This window comes from Xyrauchen texanus, chromosome 30 (assembly GCF_025860055.1).
Source record: "Xyrauchen texanus isolate HMW12.3.18 chromosome 30, RBS_HiC_50CHRs, whole genome shotgun sequence".
NCBI classification, from domain to species: domain Eukaryota; kingdom Metazoa; phylum Chordata; class Actinopteri; order Cypriniformes; family Catostomidae; genus Xyrauchen; species Xyrauchen texanus.
In genome coordinates this window covers 26,004,952-26,026,969 of record NC_068305.1, presented here as the reverse complement: position 1 = coordinate 26,026,969, position 22,018 = coordinate 26,004,952, and the positions used below count along the sequence as shown (strand labels likewise).

The following is a 22,018-nucleotide window of genomic DNA, read 5'->3' as shown; positions in this document are numbered from 1 at the left end:
TTTTTATTATTCTTATTAATTGCATATAGTCCATTTACACTACCAACTTCTTATGGAAGGGCTGTCTTTGTTTATTTAGCTGGTGCTTGACAGGGAATATCTAATAGAATGCAGATGCTGCAATAACCAGAGAACAACCTCCAAATTAAATTGCACTTAATCCAGCCCAGTAGCCTGTTGCACGTACGATTTCTATGCCTATGAAGTCTATGCCTAGACTTAACGCACGCTTGCAAGAAAATACCAAAACTTCATGGGCATGCCTACTGAATTTGCGCATATGGCATAGTGCTGTGCTTGCTGCTAGTGCAATTAAAATAGGGCCCATAGTATCTTACAATCCTAGGACAATGTCTAACTGTACCTCAATATGGGGATGTTCCTCTGGCACGTTAACAAATGTAGGCAAACGTTTACTGAACCACATGGTGACCTCTCGATTCATGTTAACGGCAAAAGGTTCAAAGCCCTCCTGAAGGCCACACATAGTATAGTACTTAAAAGTACAAGCATCCTTCCCTAAGTTCATGCGGCCAATTTGGGAACGACCAAGGCTGCACACTGGGATGAAACCTGGGGGAAAAAAGATCAGTGTAAGATCAATGTAGGTTTAAAAGCTTGAAGTAGAAAGGTTAGGTTGACTGGGTAAGAAATGTGATGACCATTTAAATTAAAGGGATAGTTCAACAAAAAATTAAGATTCGATCATCATTTACTTACTTTTAGGTTGTTCCAAACCCATTTGACTTTCTTTTTTTAGTGGAACACAAAAGGAGATGTTTGATGCATTGAAAAAATAATGCAATCAAAGTAAATGGCGACTGACCCTAAAATTCTGTCTAACATCTCCTTTTGTGTTCCACGGTAGAAAGAAATACATGTTTGAAACATTATGAGGTGAGTAAATGATAACAGAATTATAATTTTTGGGTGAAACATTCATGTTATTCAGTCCCAACACTTTCAGCGCTCCACTCTTCCAGAGATTGTCATCTAAATTCCTGTTTATATTGAAGCAACTAAGAAGAGTCAATCAAAATGGAATACGTGCGGAAGCACTGAAAGTATTTTTCACCAACAGTTGGTGTCATTTTACACCACCACTTTACTACATGAAAATGTTAGTGAGGTGTTTTGCTGTCACTGTAAATGCTTGTTTTTCCGACACCCACAGAGGTAAATTGGACCTGGCATATGACATTCGAACAGCTATGAGCACTTTTTCATGATAAAAGTGTGTTATTGTTATACATGTAATTCTGCTTGATGTTTAGGTTTCAAATGGTTAATAATTTGTATTAAAATGTGTAGTTGACATTAAATTTCAAACTGTGACAGCTCATATTATTACACATGCAAGTTCGTGACCTTAAAGGAAATTCAATTTGTCCTTTTAAAAATTGTGAATCCAAATTTTTAAAAGGCTTAAATGTTATTCGAATTGTTGTAAACTGAATCTAAAAAAAAAACTTACAATTTCACATGTATATGCACAGTGTTTGTGTGTGTGTGTATGTGGCACCTCTTATCCCATCCCAGCTTAACACTCAAAAAATTTCTTTACTTTCACTATAACGCAATGGGGAAATAACATTAGAAGATGGCCAGAGGTGTCAAACAGGCATATTTTTAATGACTTTCTGTTGTCTCTTGGAGTTTCATAAACACAGAGGCATATCACACGTCCACAGTGTGAAGGTAGGATATTCTGGTTTCATTAATTAAAGAAGTACTCTACTTTCAGTTTTTATGATGTCCCCTGGACACTTTAAAATACTAATGATAACTTTTGGTAACTCTACAACATGTAAATCCACTTCGCCAACTAATTACACTATGACATCAACACCATAAGTATCTGTGGCAGGGTGGAGGGCGGGGCCGGGTCGTGATCCTAAACACCCGGTCCCGTATTAGGCTAATTATGCCTCTGTGAGGTTTAAAGGCTGACTGCAGAGGGCCGTGCGAGAGAGAGAGATTGTTTACGGACATGTCCGTCATGTGTGTGTTTATGTCTTCTTTTAAGTTTACCATTAAACTATTATTTATATTCAAAAGCCGGTTCTCGCCTCCTCCTTTCCATTGAATACGTTACACTGGTGCCGAAACCCGGGAAGGAGGAGGGATACACCGTAGTAGAGTTCTCGCCACTACCGTCCACCCCAACGGAGCAGCCGCGGCCATCTGCCGGGGGACGAGGAGCCCAGCCGCCTGAAAGAAGACGATGGCCGGCGACCGCGAGGGGAGATGGGGCTCCTAGCCGACAGCCTGGAGCGAGAACCACTGCCAGGGGCGCAGGAGTCGCCTACCGGCCGCTGAAACGCGGCGGGGTTTAAGACCGCCGACCGCGAGCGGGGAGGGGCTCACTGGCGACCACCTGGAGCGAGAACCGCTGCCAGGGGCGGGGGAGACCCCTTCTGTTCCCCGAGAACGCGGCGGGGTGTCCCGTCCGCCAGGGGCTGGAGGACTGCCTCTGATCCCCTGGAGAGGCGCGGCTGTCGTCCGATAGAGGGTGGAGGAGTGGCCGAGGAATGAGCTGCGGCGTATCGGAGAACTGGCGAGTAAGAGTTTTTTTTTCATCTCTCTCTCCTCTCTCTCTCTCACTGTCGCTCTGCGTTGGCCTTTTTCCTCTTTAAAATTTTACAGTTGTTTGGGGGGTACTACACTGTTACAGGAAGTACCCCCCATTTTAATTATTTCTGTTTCCCTCCCCTTATCCCCTCCCTCGTCCAGGTAGATGGGGATGACCTGCCGGCAGACAGCGCAGAAGGCGCGCCCTCCCCCAGGGAAAGAGGGGGGGGTGTATGTCAGGCCGGGGGTCCCCAGCCTGAGAGAACGAGGGAGGAATGTGGCAGGGTGGAGGGCGAGGCCGGTCGTGATCTTACACACCCGGTCCCGTATTAGGCTAATTATGCCTCCGTGAGGTTTAAAGGCTGACTGCAGAGGGCCGTGCGAGAGAGAGAGATTGTTTACGGACATGTCCGACATGTGTGTGTTTATGTCTTCTTTTAAGTTTACCATTAAACGATTATTTATATTGAAAAGCCGGTTCTCGCCTCCTCCTTTCCATTGAATACGTTACAGTATCTATATAGCAACTCCTAGACTGGAAGTTCCAAGACAAAGTTCTCAAGATGGCTGTGCGCTAGTTTCTCTGGCACATAGGTGAATACCTTTATGGCATCCTTCCTTTCATGTAGACAATTTGTGACTATTACAGTATGCAGTATATTTATTACATATATAACAGATGTTTTGTGTGTATGAAGATTATCTGTTTACCATCTTCAGTTTCAAAGTCAGCGAAGCAGAGCTCAGAGCCCTTGTTGGTGATTAGGATCTCTCCGTTTAAGGTGAATATCATGGACTTGTCCTCCATGTTAATCATGCAGCCCACCACATCTCCTTTATTCCACGTCCTTCCAAAGAAATGACTGCCCATATGCACCCGACGGCCCTGGGATTCATTTTTGGATTAGAACAAAGCCATTAAAATTATGCATCATCCTTTAACCATTCATACATTATCAGCAAATGCAGTTTATTTTTTCTATGGGTTATCGGATGGACGGTCTTATGCTAAGCTATGTAAATTCATGAATAGTCTATGCATGAATGTCCTCACTATCTTCCTATCAGATAATTACCCTGTAGCCATCAAAGACGTAGGCTTGGTCATCTACTCCCAGCATCATATCAGGTCTGCAGCCAGGCCGTGCCCAGCCTACTCGCATGTCACCTCCAGTGAGAGCCTCAAACTCGAAATACCACTTCCCTGTCGTCACAGCATAGGTCTTTTCCACACGGAAGACACGAATGGTTTCAATGCCCTCATCCACTTTGTGAACAGCTAAAAAAAAATCAATGAGTGGAACTTGAGGAAAGAGAAAGCTACGAATAAATAAAATAACTGATAATATTTTACAGCTGCACGATGGATCAGCAAATACAGTTGGAGTTAAATCCTCGTCAGCCTATTAGGCACAAATTAGGGCTCCTTTCAACTTTCTTGCAACTGGAAAATGTAGGCCTGTTTAGGACACCATGTAAGAGCATCTACTGTATATTAAACTCACTCTCTTGATCTGGTGGGTCTATGTAATATCCGTATCCAACCAGAGTCCGGATGGCCTCTCGGAGACTTTCTCTGTTTGATTTCTTAGTGCGTTCATCTAATAAATCATATGGCACCAAACGTGGATTGCGTCGGTTTTTCAAATCCTTTAAATGAAAAGCAAAAGAGAAAATATTAGAAAACTTTAAGAAAAAAAAAAGTGATTTTAAAAGGATAGTTCATCCAAAAATGAAACTTCTCTCATCATTTACTCACCCTCATGCCATCCCAGATGTGTAGGACTTTCTATACTCTGCTGAACACAAACTAAGATTTTTAAAAGAATATTTCGGCTCTGTAGGTCCTCACAATGCAAGTGAATGTGCCAAAATTTTGAAGCTCCAAACTGCACATTAAAAATTATGAGAGAATTTTCATTTTTGGGTGAACTATCCCTTTAAGTTTAAAAGGCTCTTTCAGCAATGTCTTTCATTTCTCTTTTAATCATTATTCACAGCTTTTTTGGTGTGCCTCTGACAAGCAGACTAATCCAATGTCATAACTAATGAATAATGCATAGGACAAAATTACCTGCTGAATACCATAGGTCCATCCTTGTTTGATGCGGTCTTTGGCCCAAACATTATGAGCATTTTCAGCTAGTTTATCAACTAGAAACTCTTGACCAGTTGTCAGTTTCACATCAGAAAGGTCCAGTGGTGTGGGTTTATAACCATTTGCCATCATGTAGCTATAAAACAATTAGGATTAAAATGGCAAAGGAATTAGAATAAAAAGTCCTAATGGTTATATATCAAAATGTCACTACTCCTGTCAACCATACTAGTGTCTTAGTAGGCTTCATTTAAACAGCTAGTTGCAATAGAAACTTAATGGTCCTGGTGTTTAATATGAATGTTGGTCTTACTTTTTGGGGAGTTTCATTTTTTTCAGGTCTTCTTCAGCATTTAAATTGACTTGTGCAACATGGCAGCCCAACGCAAGTAGAGTCCTGCAAGAGAATAAATCTGTATCAACAAAACAATATAGGCTATACTTTTAAAGTTCAAATGGAAGTGTCAAGGCCTGTCCTAAGTATGCTTAATAATATTGATCAAAAATAAATGAATCCATGCAACACCTCAGTTGCTGGTTATTGCATTTGATGTAAATGTTATTGTACTGATGAGTCTAGAGATTGTGTATTGAGAAGAAAATTATTTGTGGCCACAGCCTAAAATATTTTTTGGCATTCACTCACTTAGTTTTAAGCCTTTCAATAATTGTGGCCCAAACTATAAAAACTTATCAAATTAAAATGTATGTCTCTATCTAGGAGCTTCACAGCAGCATTGTGGTTATACTCACTTCAAAGTTTCCGTTGACATTTGCAGGTTATAATTCTTTTCCGTTTCTGGCAGTTTAGAGAAGTCAACAAGACAAGGATGCAGTCTTTTGTTGTCATCTCGGACCTTAAAAAATGCAATATTATCTGCAAATAAGTGTCAAGTTCATACTTTACATTATATACATATTTTTAAACAAAGGCAAAACATTCAAACAAAACCAAAAGAAATCTGTTAGGAGACTGAATTCAAATTTTTTCAAATCTGATATTAGTGATGTCTGTTAAATCCAGACGGGATACGTTTTCTAAACAATGTTTATGTTACATTTTTTAACATTCATTTACTTCTTCAGATTGAATTGTGATCTTTACATTTAAGTGTATAATGTCTGCTTGTGGATGTTACAGTAGGTCAACTCCTTTAACATAAACCCGACATATATGTTTAATTATATAATTATAATATATAATACTTAAATATTATGTACATATGTATAATTATGGCAACTGATTTAGGTGAGGATCATGCCTGACGCTGCAACTACAGTGGCCATTCTGAGCAATCTTTGAACAGACTCTCCTTATTGATTCATTTTTAAAGGGGTGCCAGCAGCACTTGAACTGAAGAATTGTTGATCCAGAAAGTTGGCAAAAGGTCTAAATCCATAATGAAGGTGCACCAGCTAGCGGAATGAGAAATTGAACTTTAACTATAGTGTTCGGCAAAAGGTCAAAACTAGAAGTGCAATCACAGATGTTCTTGTCCATTCTTGGGATTAGATTTCTCAGAGGACGCCTGAGTTTGCCGAAAAACAGTATGAAATCTGCTCCTTAACTCATCCTAAATTTGTGTGAGATAAACACAGATGCGTTTAATTCAGGATTAAAATTACAAAAGAAACTTCTGTGAAAAACACATTTACCTAACATCCTCAGGGGAAACTATATATTTTTCCACTTGTACTTCTACTCTGAGAACTATTTCTGCACAGTTATTGAATGAATTTGAGAGGCAAATAATGAATCAGCTCAGTGATCGAATGAATGAATCAGCAAGGGCAGTAATATGACTAAAAACACACACTGTGATTCCAAGATCCAAACATAATACCACTCTCAAATTCCTGACTTTCAAAGCTCTTTAGATCGATGCGATGCAAGAGAGATTGCAAAAGCATTTAGGATGGAATAATAGTGGCCGAATTAAAAAAACATTTGCTTGCCAAAATGCCCTCTGCTCACGACAATGCCACTTTGAACCAACAAAGTCATATTGAAATCAGATTAATCCGTGAACAGCTGGGCCTCAGAGATATTCGTTCTTAATAAATGATCCGATCTGGCCTTTGAGAACTACAGTGCTCAACCATAATTATTTTTTTCTGCCACACTCCTGGACAGCATCCTGCACATTAAGATTGTCTTAACTACTGTAATACAGCAAAGCTCTGACATCAGAGCGTTATTTTACTGTGCTCTGCATTTCTATATTTATTCTCCTACAGTGAATGATGGGTGGAATAAAACTGGACCAAAGTCCTCCCTTGATTTCCATTTACCATAACTATCTGCAAATGAGATCTGGATACCCATCTGCTGTGTAGCTACATGGGATGCTTAAATATTAATTTAAGCTGCAGTCAAGGACTCTAAATTCAGATTGACATTTTCAATTATCCTCCTTTGGGCTCCTCAGGTAGTTAAACCCACATGGCAGAAATTATCCTTATATCAAAGCTTATGAAGTATATCATTCAAAGATAATCTTGCTTCTGCCCAGGAATTCTGATGATGGTATTTGGTATACTGTAACTGTTATCTTGTCTTCTAGAAAGTGCTCCTACCTTGCCGTACATCCAGCCGAGCTCTATTTTGTTCATGCCCCAGAGCTCATGGATGTTCTCAGCTAACTTGTCCCGCACATTTTCAAGAAGTGGAGGTAGGACAATCTGGATCACATAATAATAAAAAGCAAAATTACTTAAATGTTATTGTTTATTTTACTTTAATTGCTAGTGTTATCTTCATTAACAAAAATAAAAACAAAAAACACTTTTGTTAATAAAAATAAAAACATAATTGGAAAAACTAAAACTTCACTAACAAACACAACTCCAAAACTAAATACAATAAACTAAAACAATCATGATTAATATTAGCATTAGTTTTGATACACCACATACCTGTATTTTATAATGTGAAACTGTTACAACCTGCTTCCAATAATCATTAAAATGCCACTAGACTAAATATACCCCAAAACTAAAATAAAAGAAGAAAATATTTTAAAAAAATAAATCTAAACTAAAACTAACAGTAATAGAGTAAAAACTAACAAAACTAAATTGAACGTTGAACACAGAATAGAAATAAAAACTTTTTAAAAATGTAATAATCTAAAAATGCAATATGATTCTTTTACTTCATTTTACATTTGAGCAGGGTAGATCAAACAACATTTAACAAGCTTTATAGCAGAGTGGAACAAAATGTAGTTAAGAGTGCAAAAACATGGGGAGAACAATGTCGACACTGAATTGCTGATTGTATCTCACCTGGCTGGTGTCGACAGGAACAGGAATAAAGGAAGCCTGAGACAGGAACTCGGTGGTGCCAAGAAGATCTCTCACTGCCTCCAGGTCTCTTTTATACTCTTTTACAGGCTCCACACGCATCTTTTCTTTAGGAAGAAGGGCTTCGTAACATGGTGCATAGCCAGCTGGAGGCAGGAACTTAAAGTCTCCATGCCGACCTCCCAACAAGAAACGGACCCTTGAGAAAATCAGACATTGAGCATTTAACCTCATAATCAATACTTGATTAATCTCATCACAATATGTCTTGGTTGTACTTAATTTGTTTGGAGTGGTTAGAGAAGTCTAGTGACTAATGGCCTGTCTCAGTTGATTGAACAAACAGAGTCTTGAACACAAGACAAAAGAAGAAAAAGATTCATATTGCCATGTTCAAAGTAAAAATTATAAAAAGATATATCATCCTAGCGAATAAAATGCACCTATATTTTCTAGGGGTGTCTGTGGGCTTTTTTTATTCAAAAATAGTTACTTTGGTAGCAGCATTTTTTCCATTTACTTGAGTACTATTGTGTAGCTTTAAATGGAAAGTTCAACACGAGGGTGAGTAAATGATGACAGAATTTTTATTTTGGTGTACAATATACCATTCATGGCACTTTTGTTGGTATAGACCTTATAACAGCAGCACTATCTTTGATTTTTAGTGGGGATGACAGCAAGGCTGTGAGGGATATACATACAGCCTCTTCAATGCACTGCACTGCAATTTTAAGTGTTTTTTGATCATTCTGTGGATCTTTCCAAGAACATTCAGTAGACAAAAAAATCCAAGCAACATAAGTAGTGTTAAATAAGATGGGATCTAGGAGTGTACCTCTTTATACCGTGTATGCCATTGAAGAGATGTTAAAGGGTTAGTTCACCTAAATGAAAATTTGCAATATACATGAAGAATGTGAATCACCAAAAACAGAAGAAGCAGAAAGTGAAGGTGAAGGAAAAATGACTTAAGGCTGTGTATACACAGCAAGGCTTAATGCACAGATATAAACTTTTGTCCCGCCTGTTTACATTCACAGAAGACATGACTCGTATTTGATATTTGTGTTTGAATTAACCTCCCAACCAAGCATTTTGAAAGGCCTTATGCTATTTAATATTTTCAAAAGAAGACAAAATTGCACACAATTAATTAGGCAAAGAAAGGTGAAAGCAACTTTTTACTGCTGCCATGGTAAGCACGGCTTTAATGATTTTAACATTGGTTAGACGAGTGTGGCTAAAGACCTATTCAGATGGGATTAGTTTTCCTGATATAGGTCAGCAAATTAACTATTACTGCAGATATTTGTAATATTTACCCTCAATTCACAGGCACAGGATACGCAATGTCATAAAAAATCACATACAATAAATGGGTGTGTCTACAGAATTTACACATTGCTGTCACGCGTAACTGACCTATTAGGAAATTTATAATGTGCTTATTAAATATGAAGGACATATTGAACATGATCATATACTGTATCTGTGATTATAAGAAATTGATTGGACAAAATACAACAGAACTGTTGACATTAACAAACGTGTAATCTTGTATTACACTCTTGAATTAAAAATATGAACCATCCCTTCACATGATGTAATTTTATGTTCCGAAACGCAGGCTCAACACAATTTCCCACAATCACTCTGCTCAAATCATTATCAAAAACTGCTTGTTTCTCTTAATAATATTTAATATTGAAAGGGCTCAAGTGCTGAAAATTGCAGAATTACAGGCTTTTTACTAATTCGCACTGGATTAATATTACCAGGGGTTATTTTTACAGACCATTTTATAGTAGGTAACTTCCCCCGATGCGGGAACGCACAGTCTGAAATATTACTGAAATGCCCGATTCACATGGGATTAAAATGATTAAGATGCTCTGGTAAATATTACATTAACCCACGTCCCCATATAAAACTAATTCCATCGGAATAGGTCTAGAAGTCAGTTGTGGTTGGACCAAGTCCAAGCTTTAACGACAGGGAGTGGGTACAAAACGAGACAAGCTCAAAAGCTTCAACAAGAAAAGCTTTGAGTTTTTGAGCGAGAGCCGACAGGCACATAAGGACATGCAGTTAAGAAAAGCCAAGGGGAATCGGATATGCGTGTTTAGACGTAGGTCAGATGTCCAGATATCAGGTATGTATTTGATTTAAAACCACATTTGGAGCTGGCTCAGATCGGATGCAAAAAAATCAGATCTTGTGCGTATTTTTGCATTAACACGTGTGCAACAATATCTGATCTGTCATATGTGAGTAAAAAAATCTGATTTTTTTGTGACAGTGTAAACACAGCCAAATCTATCAAAATCTATCATATAGTTTCTGAAGATATGAATTTAACTACCAGAGTCGTCTGGAGTACTTTTATGTTGCCCTTCAAAAATTTGGCACCAATTCACTTGCATTGTATAAATCTACAGAGCTGAAATATTCTTATAAATATCTTCATTTGAGTTCAGAAGATGAAAGAAAGTTATACACATCTGGGATGACATGAGGGTGAGTAAATGACAGATTATTTATTAGTAAAATTGTATTGCACACAGCAGAATTTGACTGCAGCTTGTGCCCAAGTAAAAAGAGTCTAGCTTTGCCAAAGACGACCTGGCTCATCTTGCACTTAGCTGTATATAGAAATAAGTTTATGTATAAATCTTACAATATTCCTGCTTGGTAATTATATTAAATTGTAACTCTGCCTGACAGGTCAGCAGTGTAGGTTATTACATAGTGAGAAACTCACTTCACCCCTGCAGAGAAACTGATGACAGGAAAGAAGAAGCCATCTACGTTGAAGTCTTCAAACATGCCTTGCACTGGCTGGCCATTGATTCTGAAAGACATGCTCGGGGCTCCGAGATCCAGACAGCAGCTCACCACATCATCAGAGTTCAGCAAGTGCTGATTAATAGAGGCCACGGCCCGTGGAATTCGCCCTTTCAGACAATGGAATTCAAATGTATTTTATTTGATTGTGAAGTTTTGTAGGGGTTGCACCAACAAGATGATCAGTAATTTCTTTAAGACTCATTTTTCATAATGTCATATTATGTCAATGATGAATGTTCAACCTAGTGCAGAACACAGCCTTGAATGTACCTGACCACAGATGAAGCCCATCAAATCCATAGGAGTAAAGGTCGTCACCCACACCATTTCCTCCCCAACCCTCTCCACCCCCAGGATAGGGGGCGTAGCCTTTGGTGGTGGCCCAGCCAACGCGAAGGTGGGTGGGCTCACTGTTCACATAGTGGTCCACTTGATCAATGATCAGTTCAAAGTACCACTTTCTATACTGTGCTGAGCCTTCACTCATGCCAAGGAATATATTGGGTCTCATACTGTAAACAAACAGAGAAGTCTAAATGCAGGTATAAATACAGTACAGTGACCCCAACCCAAATGTATCTAAACACTAAAGCAGACTTGAAACTGTGTAAATGGAATTGCATTATTGTATATGACAAACGATCAAACCAAGTCACATTTATTTAGTATATCTTGTATTTATTTATAAGACTTATGGAACAAGCACATTTGTACAGCACAACATTTGATAAAAATAAGTATTTTAGGATTCAAATTATAAAACAACAGATACTCTGTATCAAAATTAAGATGAAAGTATTTGAACACCTTCTGGTGGTAAAATGCTAGCAGAACATGTCTACACCTGTGGTTAAACAAGTGCACCTGTGTAAACTTGAGTGGAACTGACTTCATAAATCCACTAAAAACAGCCTTGACACCAGTTATTTGCAAAAATGTCTCAGAAAAGTTAAATATAGTTTTATTTGTTCACAGATGTCACTTGGTTTGATATTTTGTATGTGCTCATATACTCACAGGTCCATTGAGGACATTTGTACACTTTGATTGTCAGGAAGATTTGCTTACCTCTGAACATCATTGATCAATCGTGTCTGGAGCAGAAGGTCTCTCTTGGGAAGCAGATGGTCACAGATGAAATTCTGATTGGCTCTCACAGCCACACCATTGCAAACACAAAGGGAACAGAGAACATCTAGAATCTGGGGGATTGTGTGAAACAAAGACCATTTTTAAGAATGTTTTCATCTTTTGCTTTAACATTTCATAATGTACACTTGCCCTAAGCACGACTTTACAGACTTGTTTCTTTGCATTCTCCAGTGCATCCTTGGGAGTGTTTGATCACTAACATGCTGTGCAGCCCTTTCAAGCCGCAAGGGTTTGCACCAGTAGAGCCACCTGCCCCTTGTTAAAATGTCTGAATATCTGCACCAGTTGTTGCATTTAACACCTTGTGAAGCCTACAGGGGTGTAAAGTAATTAAGTAAAATATTTAAGTATTATTTTGGGGGAATTATACTTTACTCAAGTGTAATTTAAACAGAAAACTTGTACTTTTACTTAATTACATTTCCAAAGAAATTTATTTGCTGAATTGTTACTGTTTTTGTTGTTGTTGGGCTATTAATGTGAATCACCAAAAACAGAAGAAGCAGAAAGTGAAAGTGAAGGAAAAACGACTTAAAGGTTGCATTTAATCTGCAAGGCTTAATGCACAGATAAACCTTTTGATCTATTAATTATAATAACTATAGAAGCAGCAATGATAATGATGAAAATAATAATGATAATAAAAATAATGGAATCTGTGCAAATATTAATTTAAAAAATTTAATTTATCCATCTGCTCAACAGCAAGGTTTGGCAGCAAATCTCAGAAAACAGTTCTCAAAACCAATAAACTTAACTAACTTTCTTCAAAGTTTATTTTGACATTTTTTGATCTTTCTCTATGTCTCAAAGGTTTGGGTGCTCTGACATTGCAATTCATGAGTGCCTTTTCCCATGCATCGAACATTGCATGATTGTGGGAACGTTGTTGCAAAATAAAACTATGTGGTTCTTTACACATCTCAGGGCAGTTCCGAGGTGAAATGTCCACTGTTTGCAGATAAAAGAGAGTGAAATGTTCTTCTGAACCGAGGAAGTTTTAAAGCTTAATGATTTATCGAGATTTTAATCAACAATACCAACCTCCCTACCCTAAACCTTAAACCTAAACCTAACTGATAGTATCATAAAAAGCAAATGTGACATGAAACACACAATTTCTGAAGCAACCAAGTCATTATGTGGTGCTTCTATAGCACTTTCTGCTCACGTGTCGTCTCACGTGCTCTTCAGGATTTGTAACCATGTCCTTTGTATTGCATATGCAACACTCTATCAGTTAAAGAAGCTTGTAACTGTAGTTAGTAATGTAATACAAACGTTAAAATTAGTTATCCACTATAGTAGCATTATGTTAGGAATAGAGCAAAAAGTAACTGTTTATTAACTGATAATCTGCCGTTTTACCCTTGATTTGAGTGTAATTAGATACAATTCATTATTAAATAAATATGTTAGTCGTCAGAGACAGTAAAAAGGCGACTTAACAAACCAATCAAATTTAACAACATATCTTGATTTCATTCTTGCTACGAAGTTACTTTTTGCTTTTTTAATACTTAAAGCTACACTATGTACATTTTATTATAAAATATTATTAATGAGAGAATGCATCAAAAATCCTTTTTTTTTTTTGGTTACAAACTGGTAATTACAAGTGTATTATGCTATACATAGGGGTTGTGTTAGGTTTAGGGGATAGAATCTATTGTTAGTACAGTATAAAAATCATTATGTCTATGGAGAGTCCTCATAATGATAGCTGCACCAACATGCGTGTGTGATTGTGTGTGTGTGGTGAAACATTTTTACCTTGTGGTTGCGTCCATGCTTATACAGGAGAGAAATAATGGATTTGATGTGAGCCTTCTGAATGATGTTCAGAGATTCTGGACTCTCGATTAGGATACAATGAAGCACCTCTAAAATGCCTGCAGAGAATTGCTTTATTAAAATATTGCATTGCAGTAAACACAAGGATACAACTGTATAAAGATAGAATAGCAAAATAAACAGACTTATCACTTTTTAAAAGTAAGGAGAATCATTTCCCAGTAATTCAATTTGTCACTTGGTAGACATTTCCTAAATTTCACAGATACCAACATGGACAGGTTGTATGACATGCACTTATTCTCAAAAACAATGGAAAAACCATGTAAGGTAAAAGAAAATACAACCCAGACTACATTAAACACAGAAATTATTTTACAGAACATTTAACCTACAAAACAAATGATAAATGTACTGTACAATAAAAAAATGTGTACTGCGTTGGGTTGTCTTTCGTTGTGCAATGTAAAACCTGGATCCTAAAGCAAAAGAACAGTTTAAAGTTAAACAGCTTTAGATCCCATGTAATATTGCTGTGACATGGAGCTAGATTTTCTAAAACCACTGATGCCGATGGTCCATTGAGCTGAACGAGTTTATGACAGACTGATTAATGTAGAACTCCTCTGTAATTAATGCAAATGAATGTGTCTGATTTGACATAGAGCAGTATTTACCTGATGAGGACTCCAATCGCTCAAGCTTGCTGACTAGCCAATCCAGCTTGCGAGAGAACTGTGTGCAGTTGGTCCTGTTTCCTCGAATCAGAGCAGCTAATGGAAAAAAAATATTCCTTTCACACCTCAGACTAACACTTGCAAATCCTTTTACTTATGCTTCACACAAATTTTGCCTTTATTGAATGTCCTTTTCTCAGAGAGAGCTAGAGTACTGCACATACAATACGATGAAAAAAAAAGGATTCTCCTTAGGGAACACTAATCTCGATGACGATGACAATAGAACTAAACACAACTATTACACCTATTAAATACCAACAACAACAATTTACAGTCTTCATAAACCCCCATTCCTTGCCTGGGCCAACATCATTAAATATTCAGGTACAAGAGCTTATGACCACTCCCCCCAAATGCACAGATAATCTGAGAAAAATAAATAATTAAAAAAGCTTTTTTATGAGGCTTTAATTATTTGATGTAAGTTTGTTTAAAACACAGAGAGTACAAAATCAATTATTACACTTATAACGTATAGTGACACCTAGTGGTGTGGATGCAGCACCATTCAAAATCAATAGTTTTCAGTTACAGATGCCATTGTAGACTGTGATTAATTTAATCCAGGAGTGAAAGTGTCCAATAACAAGACGGTTACTGAGATTTAGCAAGTAGTATTCAGCTGGTCATGTGATTCTAAAATGGCCCCACGAGGGCACCCATCCCCCATATAGAATAAAACCTGCTTTTATAAGGTTACTGATTTTATACATATGTTATTACAATTTATTTATTTAGGAGCAAAACTTTTTTAATGTGGAAATAATTCATGAGTGCACCATTAAGGAGCAAAATTTGATAAAGTAAAGGTTGCTTGGAACTAAAATATGTGTTTTAGTGCCCCAACCTAACAGATGATATTCTGAAAAGAATTCCCACTAATCTAAAGCTTTGGTGTAAATAAAGTACTAAATGTGGGTGATCTTCAACTAACACAATGTTTTCCCTGGGAGCAGTCCATCAAATCCGACACACAGCTAAAGGCACTTTCTGAAGAGATTGGAGGTGCTGTTGTGATTTGTCTTGGTGGTTTTGAAGCACAAACACAAGATAGTAAATGCATCCATATAGGGCCGTAAAACTGGCTGTTGTCACCTGACTAATGTTTTGTGCCTACTGTTCTGCAAACAGACTCAGCACAAGCGTTACCTCAGTGATTCTGAGTGAGCAAAAAATTCTGAACGAGTCTCAATGGGGGCTCTGATTAATGTTGAGCCAGTCAAGGTGAACTGAAGAAAAACTTTACACTAACTGGATCCTTAGGTGGTGTTACAATATCAAATAAAATTCAATAGCTAAAAAACGAATTATATATATATATATATATATATATATATATATATATATATATATATATATATATATATATATATATATATATATATATATATTATGTTTTAAAATGCTTGAGGGAACACTATAGAGTTGTAACAGTTAAAGACATAATTAATACATCTAGTGCAATTTGCAAACATGCCAACTTCAATTACTGTATATTATCCATAATATACAGTATATATAACTGTTTATTCAGTATTTTGCACATTGTATTGTAATGCTCATTGTATTACAAGTACTTTTTGTAAATGTGTGTATTATGTGTATGATATGAGAATATTACTCATATATGCATATTTGTATTTTGTGCATTATGTGTATACTGTGTGTTTTTGTGGATTATATATCAAGTACATTGTCTTTATTATGTTCTTCTCCCGGCTGGAAAAACCAAACAGTTTAAACCAGCTTAACATGGTTAGCTGGTCTTAGCTGATTTTAGAGTTGTTTTGGGCACATTTTAGCTGATCAGGCTGGGAGATAAGCCAGCTGAGTACCAGCTTGGCCAGGCTGTGAGATCTGCTAGACCAGGTCAGATAGGCTGGGTGAGCATAAGATCATCTTAAAATAGCTAAGACCAGTCAACCAGCTCAAGATGGTTTTAGCTGTTTTAGCTGTAAACAATTGCAGTGTGTGGTCCACGCATCCAAGTTTTTCACTTTTATAGACTCTTGTCTGATCTGATCTGATTTGATATCGTTTTTTTTATAACAAGCCATTAATGTGCGATTGCTCTTTCTTTTCATATAAGATTTGTAGAGCTATATTGCATCTTTCTTAACTTTCTGAACTGTCTTATACACAGTTCTCCTGTCCTAACGACAAGTTTGCCCTTCATATATCAGACTGAGAGTCAACAACAAGGCAATATAAGAGAATAGAATTGCTATTTAACAGCCACTAATAACAGTCAAATCTCTTCACCAACATCCTGGGCTAAAAGCTGGAGGCTGTGGACATGTGATAGAGCTCTTACCCAGGAGCTCATAAAGGAGGTTAAGAATTGTCTTCCAGGCATCTCCTGCCTCCTCGCCCGCTAACTCCTCAAATTCAGCTGCACTGTTGTACACATTCAGTCGATCGATGCAGTGTGAGACCAGGGTCAGCATTCCCTAATATAATAAAAAAAACAATCAATGGTATACATCACACTAGTTCAAAACTTTACAGATCATTAACAGTATATCTTTGAGGTTGGCAGAAGAGAGTTATCCATGTTAATGCAACCAACTGAAGGGCAACATTTTTGCAACATCTCAATGCATTACACAACATTAGGGATGCACTGAAATTCCGGCTATGAGAGCGAAAACAAGCTGAAAATCTTGGCCAAACATTTTAAAATAAAAATAATGTGATATTATCCTGAATAATAGCTAAATACAAATGATAATTGATGTTAAACCTCATAGAAAATTATTATAATATTAGCTAGTTTTTCAAAACAATTAGGGCTTTAAAATTAATTGTTAAATTTGAATTTTTTTGTTGTCCAGTGTGTCCAAAATTCTTGGTTTCGGACCAGAATTTTAATTTCGGTGCATAGCAAGTATTAGTATCAGAAAAAAGCATGCAGAGAGCTTAAGTTTACATATTAGGTATCTTAAATGTCACCTATAAATTTGCTTAGTTATCAATAGTAGACAAGTAAGAAATACAATGGGTGTGGTTTTTAATCCTGGTTCCTTCACCTCCTCTTTGAAGAGATCCTGCCGCTTGATGAGGGATCGGAGCTGCCTCTGTTTCTCCTCATGTTCCAGCTCAGAGTCTGGCTGCTGAAAGTAACTAATGAGGTCATTGAGGGTCTGCAGCACTTCACTCACAGGCAGACTGACCTCTGATGCCTTTTCTCCACTCAAACCATCCAGACCCCTGAGGCCAGGAAATTGTATTAAACAGCTTTAATATTTCAAAATAGGAGGAGAAGAAAGTTTCTATTTGAGTCTGTCATACCTGATGAACTGAGTGAAGAGGACCGTGGTGTTCCGAATGATGCGAGCTGCCCGAGACTCCTCGTGCTGACAGAGCTGTAAAATCAGCCCATCATCCATATGGCCCTCGAGAGACAGGATGGCCTGCACACACCAGAAACTAACATTAACACTGACTGAGAGTGAAAAGGCTGCCATGGAATTAATCGCAGCAGCAAACCCATTTAGATATACAGTATATTATTAAACATAATCTATTTCAATTGCACCGCGGTTTTCGAACAGGGATGCACGCCTCCCCAAGGAGGTGCCAGAGCATGTCAGCTGAGGCACGGAGATTGATGATAAAGTCACCAAGTAAAATAAAAAGATTACATATACAGTATAGAATAAAAATGTATTGAGAAGAAATCTGATAAATTTTGGCTTAATGGACCACAGTCCAGCTTAATATACCGTAACTCTATGGCATTATAATACTGTTAAATGTCATGAACTCCACGTACTGGTGGCACGAGTGCAAATCTCTCCACTCGCACGCATATTTCCTTCAATCCTGCACAAATCTGGGTGCACGCCCTCAACAATTCTCTGGCTCTCTTATGATATTTCCCAGCTCTTGCTAAGAGAGTGAGTGTGCGCAGGGTTTATTGATAAATAGACTATGACAAGACAAATCAATGGAAGTTATCTTCAACCTGGAACCTCTGTCCTCACAGGAAAAGGGCAGAGAAACAGTCTGTTCAGCATAATGAAATGTGGTTCAATATTTTCCAAGTGAAATTCGAAACGAGAGTCACCAAAGTGAGGATTGTGGCTCTCTGAGCTGTGTGTAAAAGTGGTTGTTTTTTCTGGCCTTAAGCCCAGAGATAAGCCGCATAGCACAGAACTGGAGAGAGGTGCAGTCCCTCTGAGCATGTAATCCGGACCACTCCCACAAAACACACTTTCACCATGCCAACCTCATTATCACATTTAAACCATGGCCTCGTATATCCTACAGTTTACACAGAAGCTACTGTGGTTAAGCTTGTGCCAACATGAGCCTGTGCTGTGAGCCCCATAATCTTAAATGGGATCATCATAACTTATGGCACATGATGTCATAGATATGTTTGTCATTCAAAACTGAAAGTCCTAATAATGTAAGTGTGACCCGAAGAGGGAGATTTGTGACATGCTCAGCCCCTTAAAGGGTTAGTTTGCACAAAAATCTAAATGAATTTACTCATGTCGTTCCTGACCTCTATTACTTTATGTCATACCGGTTTGAAACAATATAAGGGTGAGTAAATGACAACCACATTTTTATATTTGGGAAAATTCTTCCTTTAAGATAAGAGTGAATGTTGTTTCATTAAAAGTGCACAAGGACAATTTGTCTTCTTACCCTTCTCTTCAGTGGCCCAAGACGAGAAGATTTTGCATCAGGTGCCTGATAGGACAGCCATAGGCCAGTGGACACGTGCATGATGAAACAGACCGAATCGCCGTATTTGATCTCTGCCACCCCCATCCCGTCTATATCTCGCTTTGGGCTGAAGTCACCCTTTTCCTGCCAAGGAAAGACAAATGACATGAGCCCTGGATTTACTGTGCCAACTCATTGTCATCTGTTCAGCAGGGACAATCACAGTCAATAATTTAATTTGGACCTGTTTTAAGCTTTATTGAGAAAAAAAATAGGCAGTAGTGAATCTGGCATTGTGACCTCTGTGTAAACAACTTGTTACAGCTCCGTGAGGCTAATGGATCTCCAATATAATGATGAATTTATGCACTGCGGACTGGTAAATGGGAAAAGGATGTAGTAATTACAAAGTCACTTGCAGTACTGGCAGGTATACACTTAATTCATCATTTTGATTAGTCTTAGTGGTGTAATGGAACTCTTTGGGGGCCATCATCAACCATGATATATGGCAGGCACAGTAGCGACGAAAGAATTATAATAGCCAATCATTAAACATTTTACTGTGACTTAAATAAGAGTGCAGCGCTTCTAGAATGAAGCTCCATTCTACAAAAGTTTCTTTCTTATCACAGGAAAGCAGTAGGTCTGGCAGAGGGTCTCTCCTACAGCAAAGCAATAATCAACATTCAAGTGTGTGACACCAAAGTCAGCTTCAATGCAAGTCAGTCCAATCTGTGGCCATCTTGGGAACACTGCTGCGCAGCTATTTTCTATGGATACAAGTGGCATGAAAGTAAAGCCCCTACCTACTTAAATGGGGAAAGACCAAAATCTCCAAAACAGCTGGTTAATATTACATTCAAATAACACAGAGAGAGAGAGAGAGAGAGACGCAACGAAGCTCTGTGTGTGTAGTTGAGAGCTGCTGCTGAAATGCAGAGTGACTGCGTGGTCAGTAAGCTGAAAAGCTACTAGGGTGTGTGATGCTGAAAAGCAATGTGTGAATGGGAAGATACTGAAAAGTGTAAGAATAAATGTTGTACATTTGGATGTGCACCTGGCTCCCGCTGACTTCTTCCCAAATGAGCATAGGTCTTTCACATTAGAATATGTCATATCTATAGGTCCAAACAAGAGAATGGTGATCAGCACTTAAAAGCTCCAAAAGTTGTAGTTGAAGTTAAAGTTATCCATACGACTCCAGTGGTTAAATTGATATCTTCTAAAACAATACGAACACTTTGGGTGAAAAGCATGTCAATATTTAAGTCCTTTTTACTATAATTGCTTACCACTAAAGTGTTCATGAAAGGACCCAGAATGCAGTAACTTGGTGCAATGAAGATTGTGATCATCGTTCGCTTGTAAACAAATCGAGCTGCACTTCCGGTGGTATCACATCAGTTCTTACATGAACATGCAGAAGTAAACAATAAATGTGAAAAGGACTTAAGTATAGAACTGTTTCTCACCCAAAGTGATCGTATCACTTTAGAAGACATGAATTTAACCACTGGAGTTGTATGGATTACTTTATGGATACATTACGACTCTCTGTGCTTTTGTTAAGCTTTAAATTGCTGATCACCATCCACTTGCATTGTATGGACCTTCAGAGCTTAGATATTCTTTTAAAAACTTTGTGTTCAGCAGAAGAAAGCAAGTCATACACATCTGGGATGGTGAGAATTTCTATTTTTTTATTTTAATTTAATACAGGTGCTCTGTCTCGGGCTGAATAGTCTCTGCTGATACACATTTCTCTGTTTATGGGATTCCAGTGTAAAGGCCTTTTTTCAGACTCTGTGGAGCATTAAAAAGTCTTTTGACGCTTTGATGGCTTCTATGTGGAGTCAAAACACTCTGTATTGACAAATTTAGCCAGAACAAAATTATGCCTTATAACGTCAATAGTGGGTCCCTGCATGGTGTTGGGTGGGGGTATGTATTTTACAGTAAATTGCGACATAACATTTATCAACAGACAACTTTCAAATCTATTAATCAAACCTTGCTTGACTTGAAACAGAAGGCAGTTGCAGTGGTGTCAGCCTTCCCTCTGTCCAGCAGTATCAGGACATTGTCCTCTGTCTGGCCCAGATAGTGACCGGTGGGGAGATGGCGCAGACGGAAGGGCTGTCCCCATCTAATGTGGCTCCCACTCCAGCTAGAATTCAAGAGAAATCCCAGTGTATGTGTTAGCATAAGTGACTCAAATCAAGATGCAGCTGTTTAATTTTTTACCCAATCCATCAAATATGCAGTTTTAACCATTTTATTACTTATTAATTGATAGAGGTATGCAGAAGAGTTGAACACCTTTCCATTTCCACCCACAGTTATGGACACACTTCTTACTGACCTGACATTGAACTACCCCTTTTATGAGCATAATTAGAAGAGACAGCAGAGGAAATACTAGTCTAGGTCATCAAACATTTATTGCAGTTTCAGCCCACAGTTTGAGTGTATTCAGCCCAGTAGATGTGTGTATATGTGTTTGATTTCACCTTATCCGAAGAGGCTCCAGTCTCCACAAAGACCTGGCCTTGGAACCTCCTTTACCAGCCTCATAATTCACCACTCTATGGGGAAAAAAGAGAATAGTAGACTTGTCTCAAGAGACAAAACAAGAAAAGACAGACAGACAGACAGACAGACAAACAATTACATACACATTGTTAGGATTTGGTAGCATTGCCTTAATTGTTTAACTTGGGTCAAATGTTTTGGGCAGCCTTCCACAAGTTTCTTACAATAAGCTGCTAGAATTTTGGCCCATTCCTCCAGACAGAACTGGTGTAACTGAGTCAGGTTTGTAGGC

The 22,018-nt window shown here is 38.0% G+C and overlaps 1 protein-coding gene across 1 annotated transcript in view; it reads right to left on the bottom strand.

Annotated features, from left to right (window-relative positions):
- The window catches only part of LOC127623761 (ryanodine receptor 3-like), a 91,352-nt gene that overhangs the window by 56,466 nt on the left and 12,868 nt on the right, over positions 1–22,018 (bottom strand). The window contains exons 9-28 of the mRNA XM_052098243.1: positions 21,705–21,779; positions 21,205–21,361; positions 19,171–19,335; positions 17,803–17,924; positions 17,541–17,721; positions 16,826–16,961; positions 14,449–14,544; positions 13,751–13,869; positions 11,894–12,027; positions 11,096–11,337; positions 10,740–10,932; positions 7,958–8,174; positions 7,247–7,351; positions 5,423–5,526; positions 4,983–5,066; positions 4,646–4,805; positions 4,077–4,221; positions 3,648–3,850; positions 3,283–3,457; positions 365–573 (exon numbers count right to left, since the gene is read on the bottom strand). Of these exons, the coding sequence (XP_051954203.1) occupies positions 365–573; positions 3,283–3,457; positions 3,648–3,850; positions 4,077–4,221; positions 4,646–4,805; positions 4,983–5,066; positions 5,423–5,526; positions 7,247–7,351; positions 7,958–8,174; positions 10,740–10,932; positions 11,096–11,337; positions 11,894–12,027; positions 13,751–13,869; positions 14,449–14,544; positions 16,826–16,961; positions 17,541–17,721; positions 17,803–17,924; positions 19,171–19,335; positions 21,205–21,361; positions 21,705–21,779 (3,022 nt within the window). The remainder of the gene's footprint in view (positions 1–364; positions 574–3,282; positions 3,458–3,647; positions 3,851–4,076; positions 4,222–4,645; positions 4,806–4,982; positions 5,067–5,422; positions 5,527–7,246; positions 7,352–7,957; positions 8,175–10,739; positions 10,933–11,095; positions 11,338–11,893; positions 12,028–13,750; positions 13,870–14,448; positions 14,545–16,825; positions 16,962–17,540; positions 17,722–17,802; positions 17,925–19,170; positions 19,336–21,204; positions 21,362–21,704; positions 21,780–22,018) is intronic.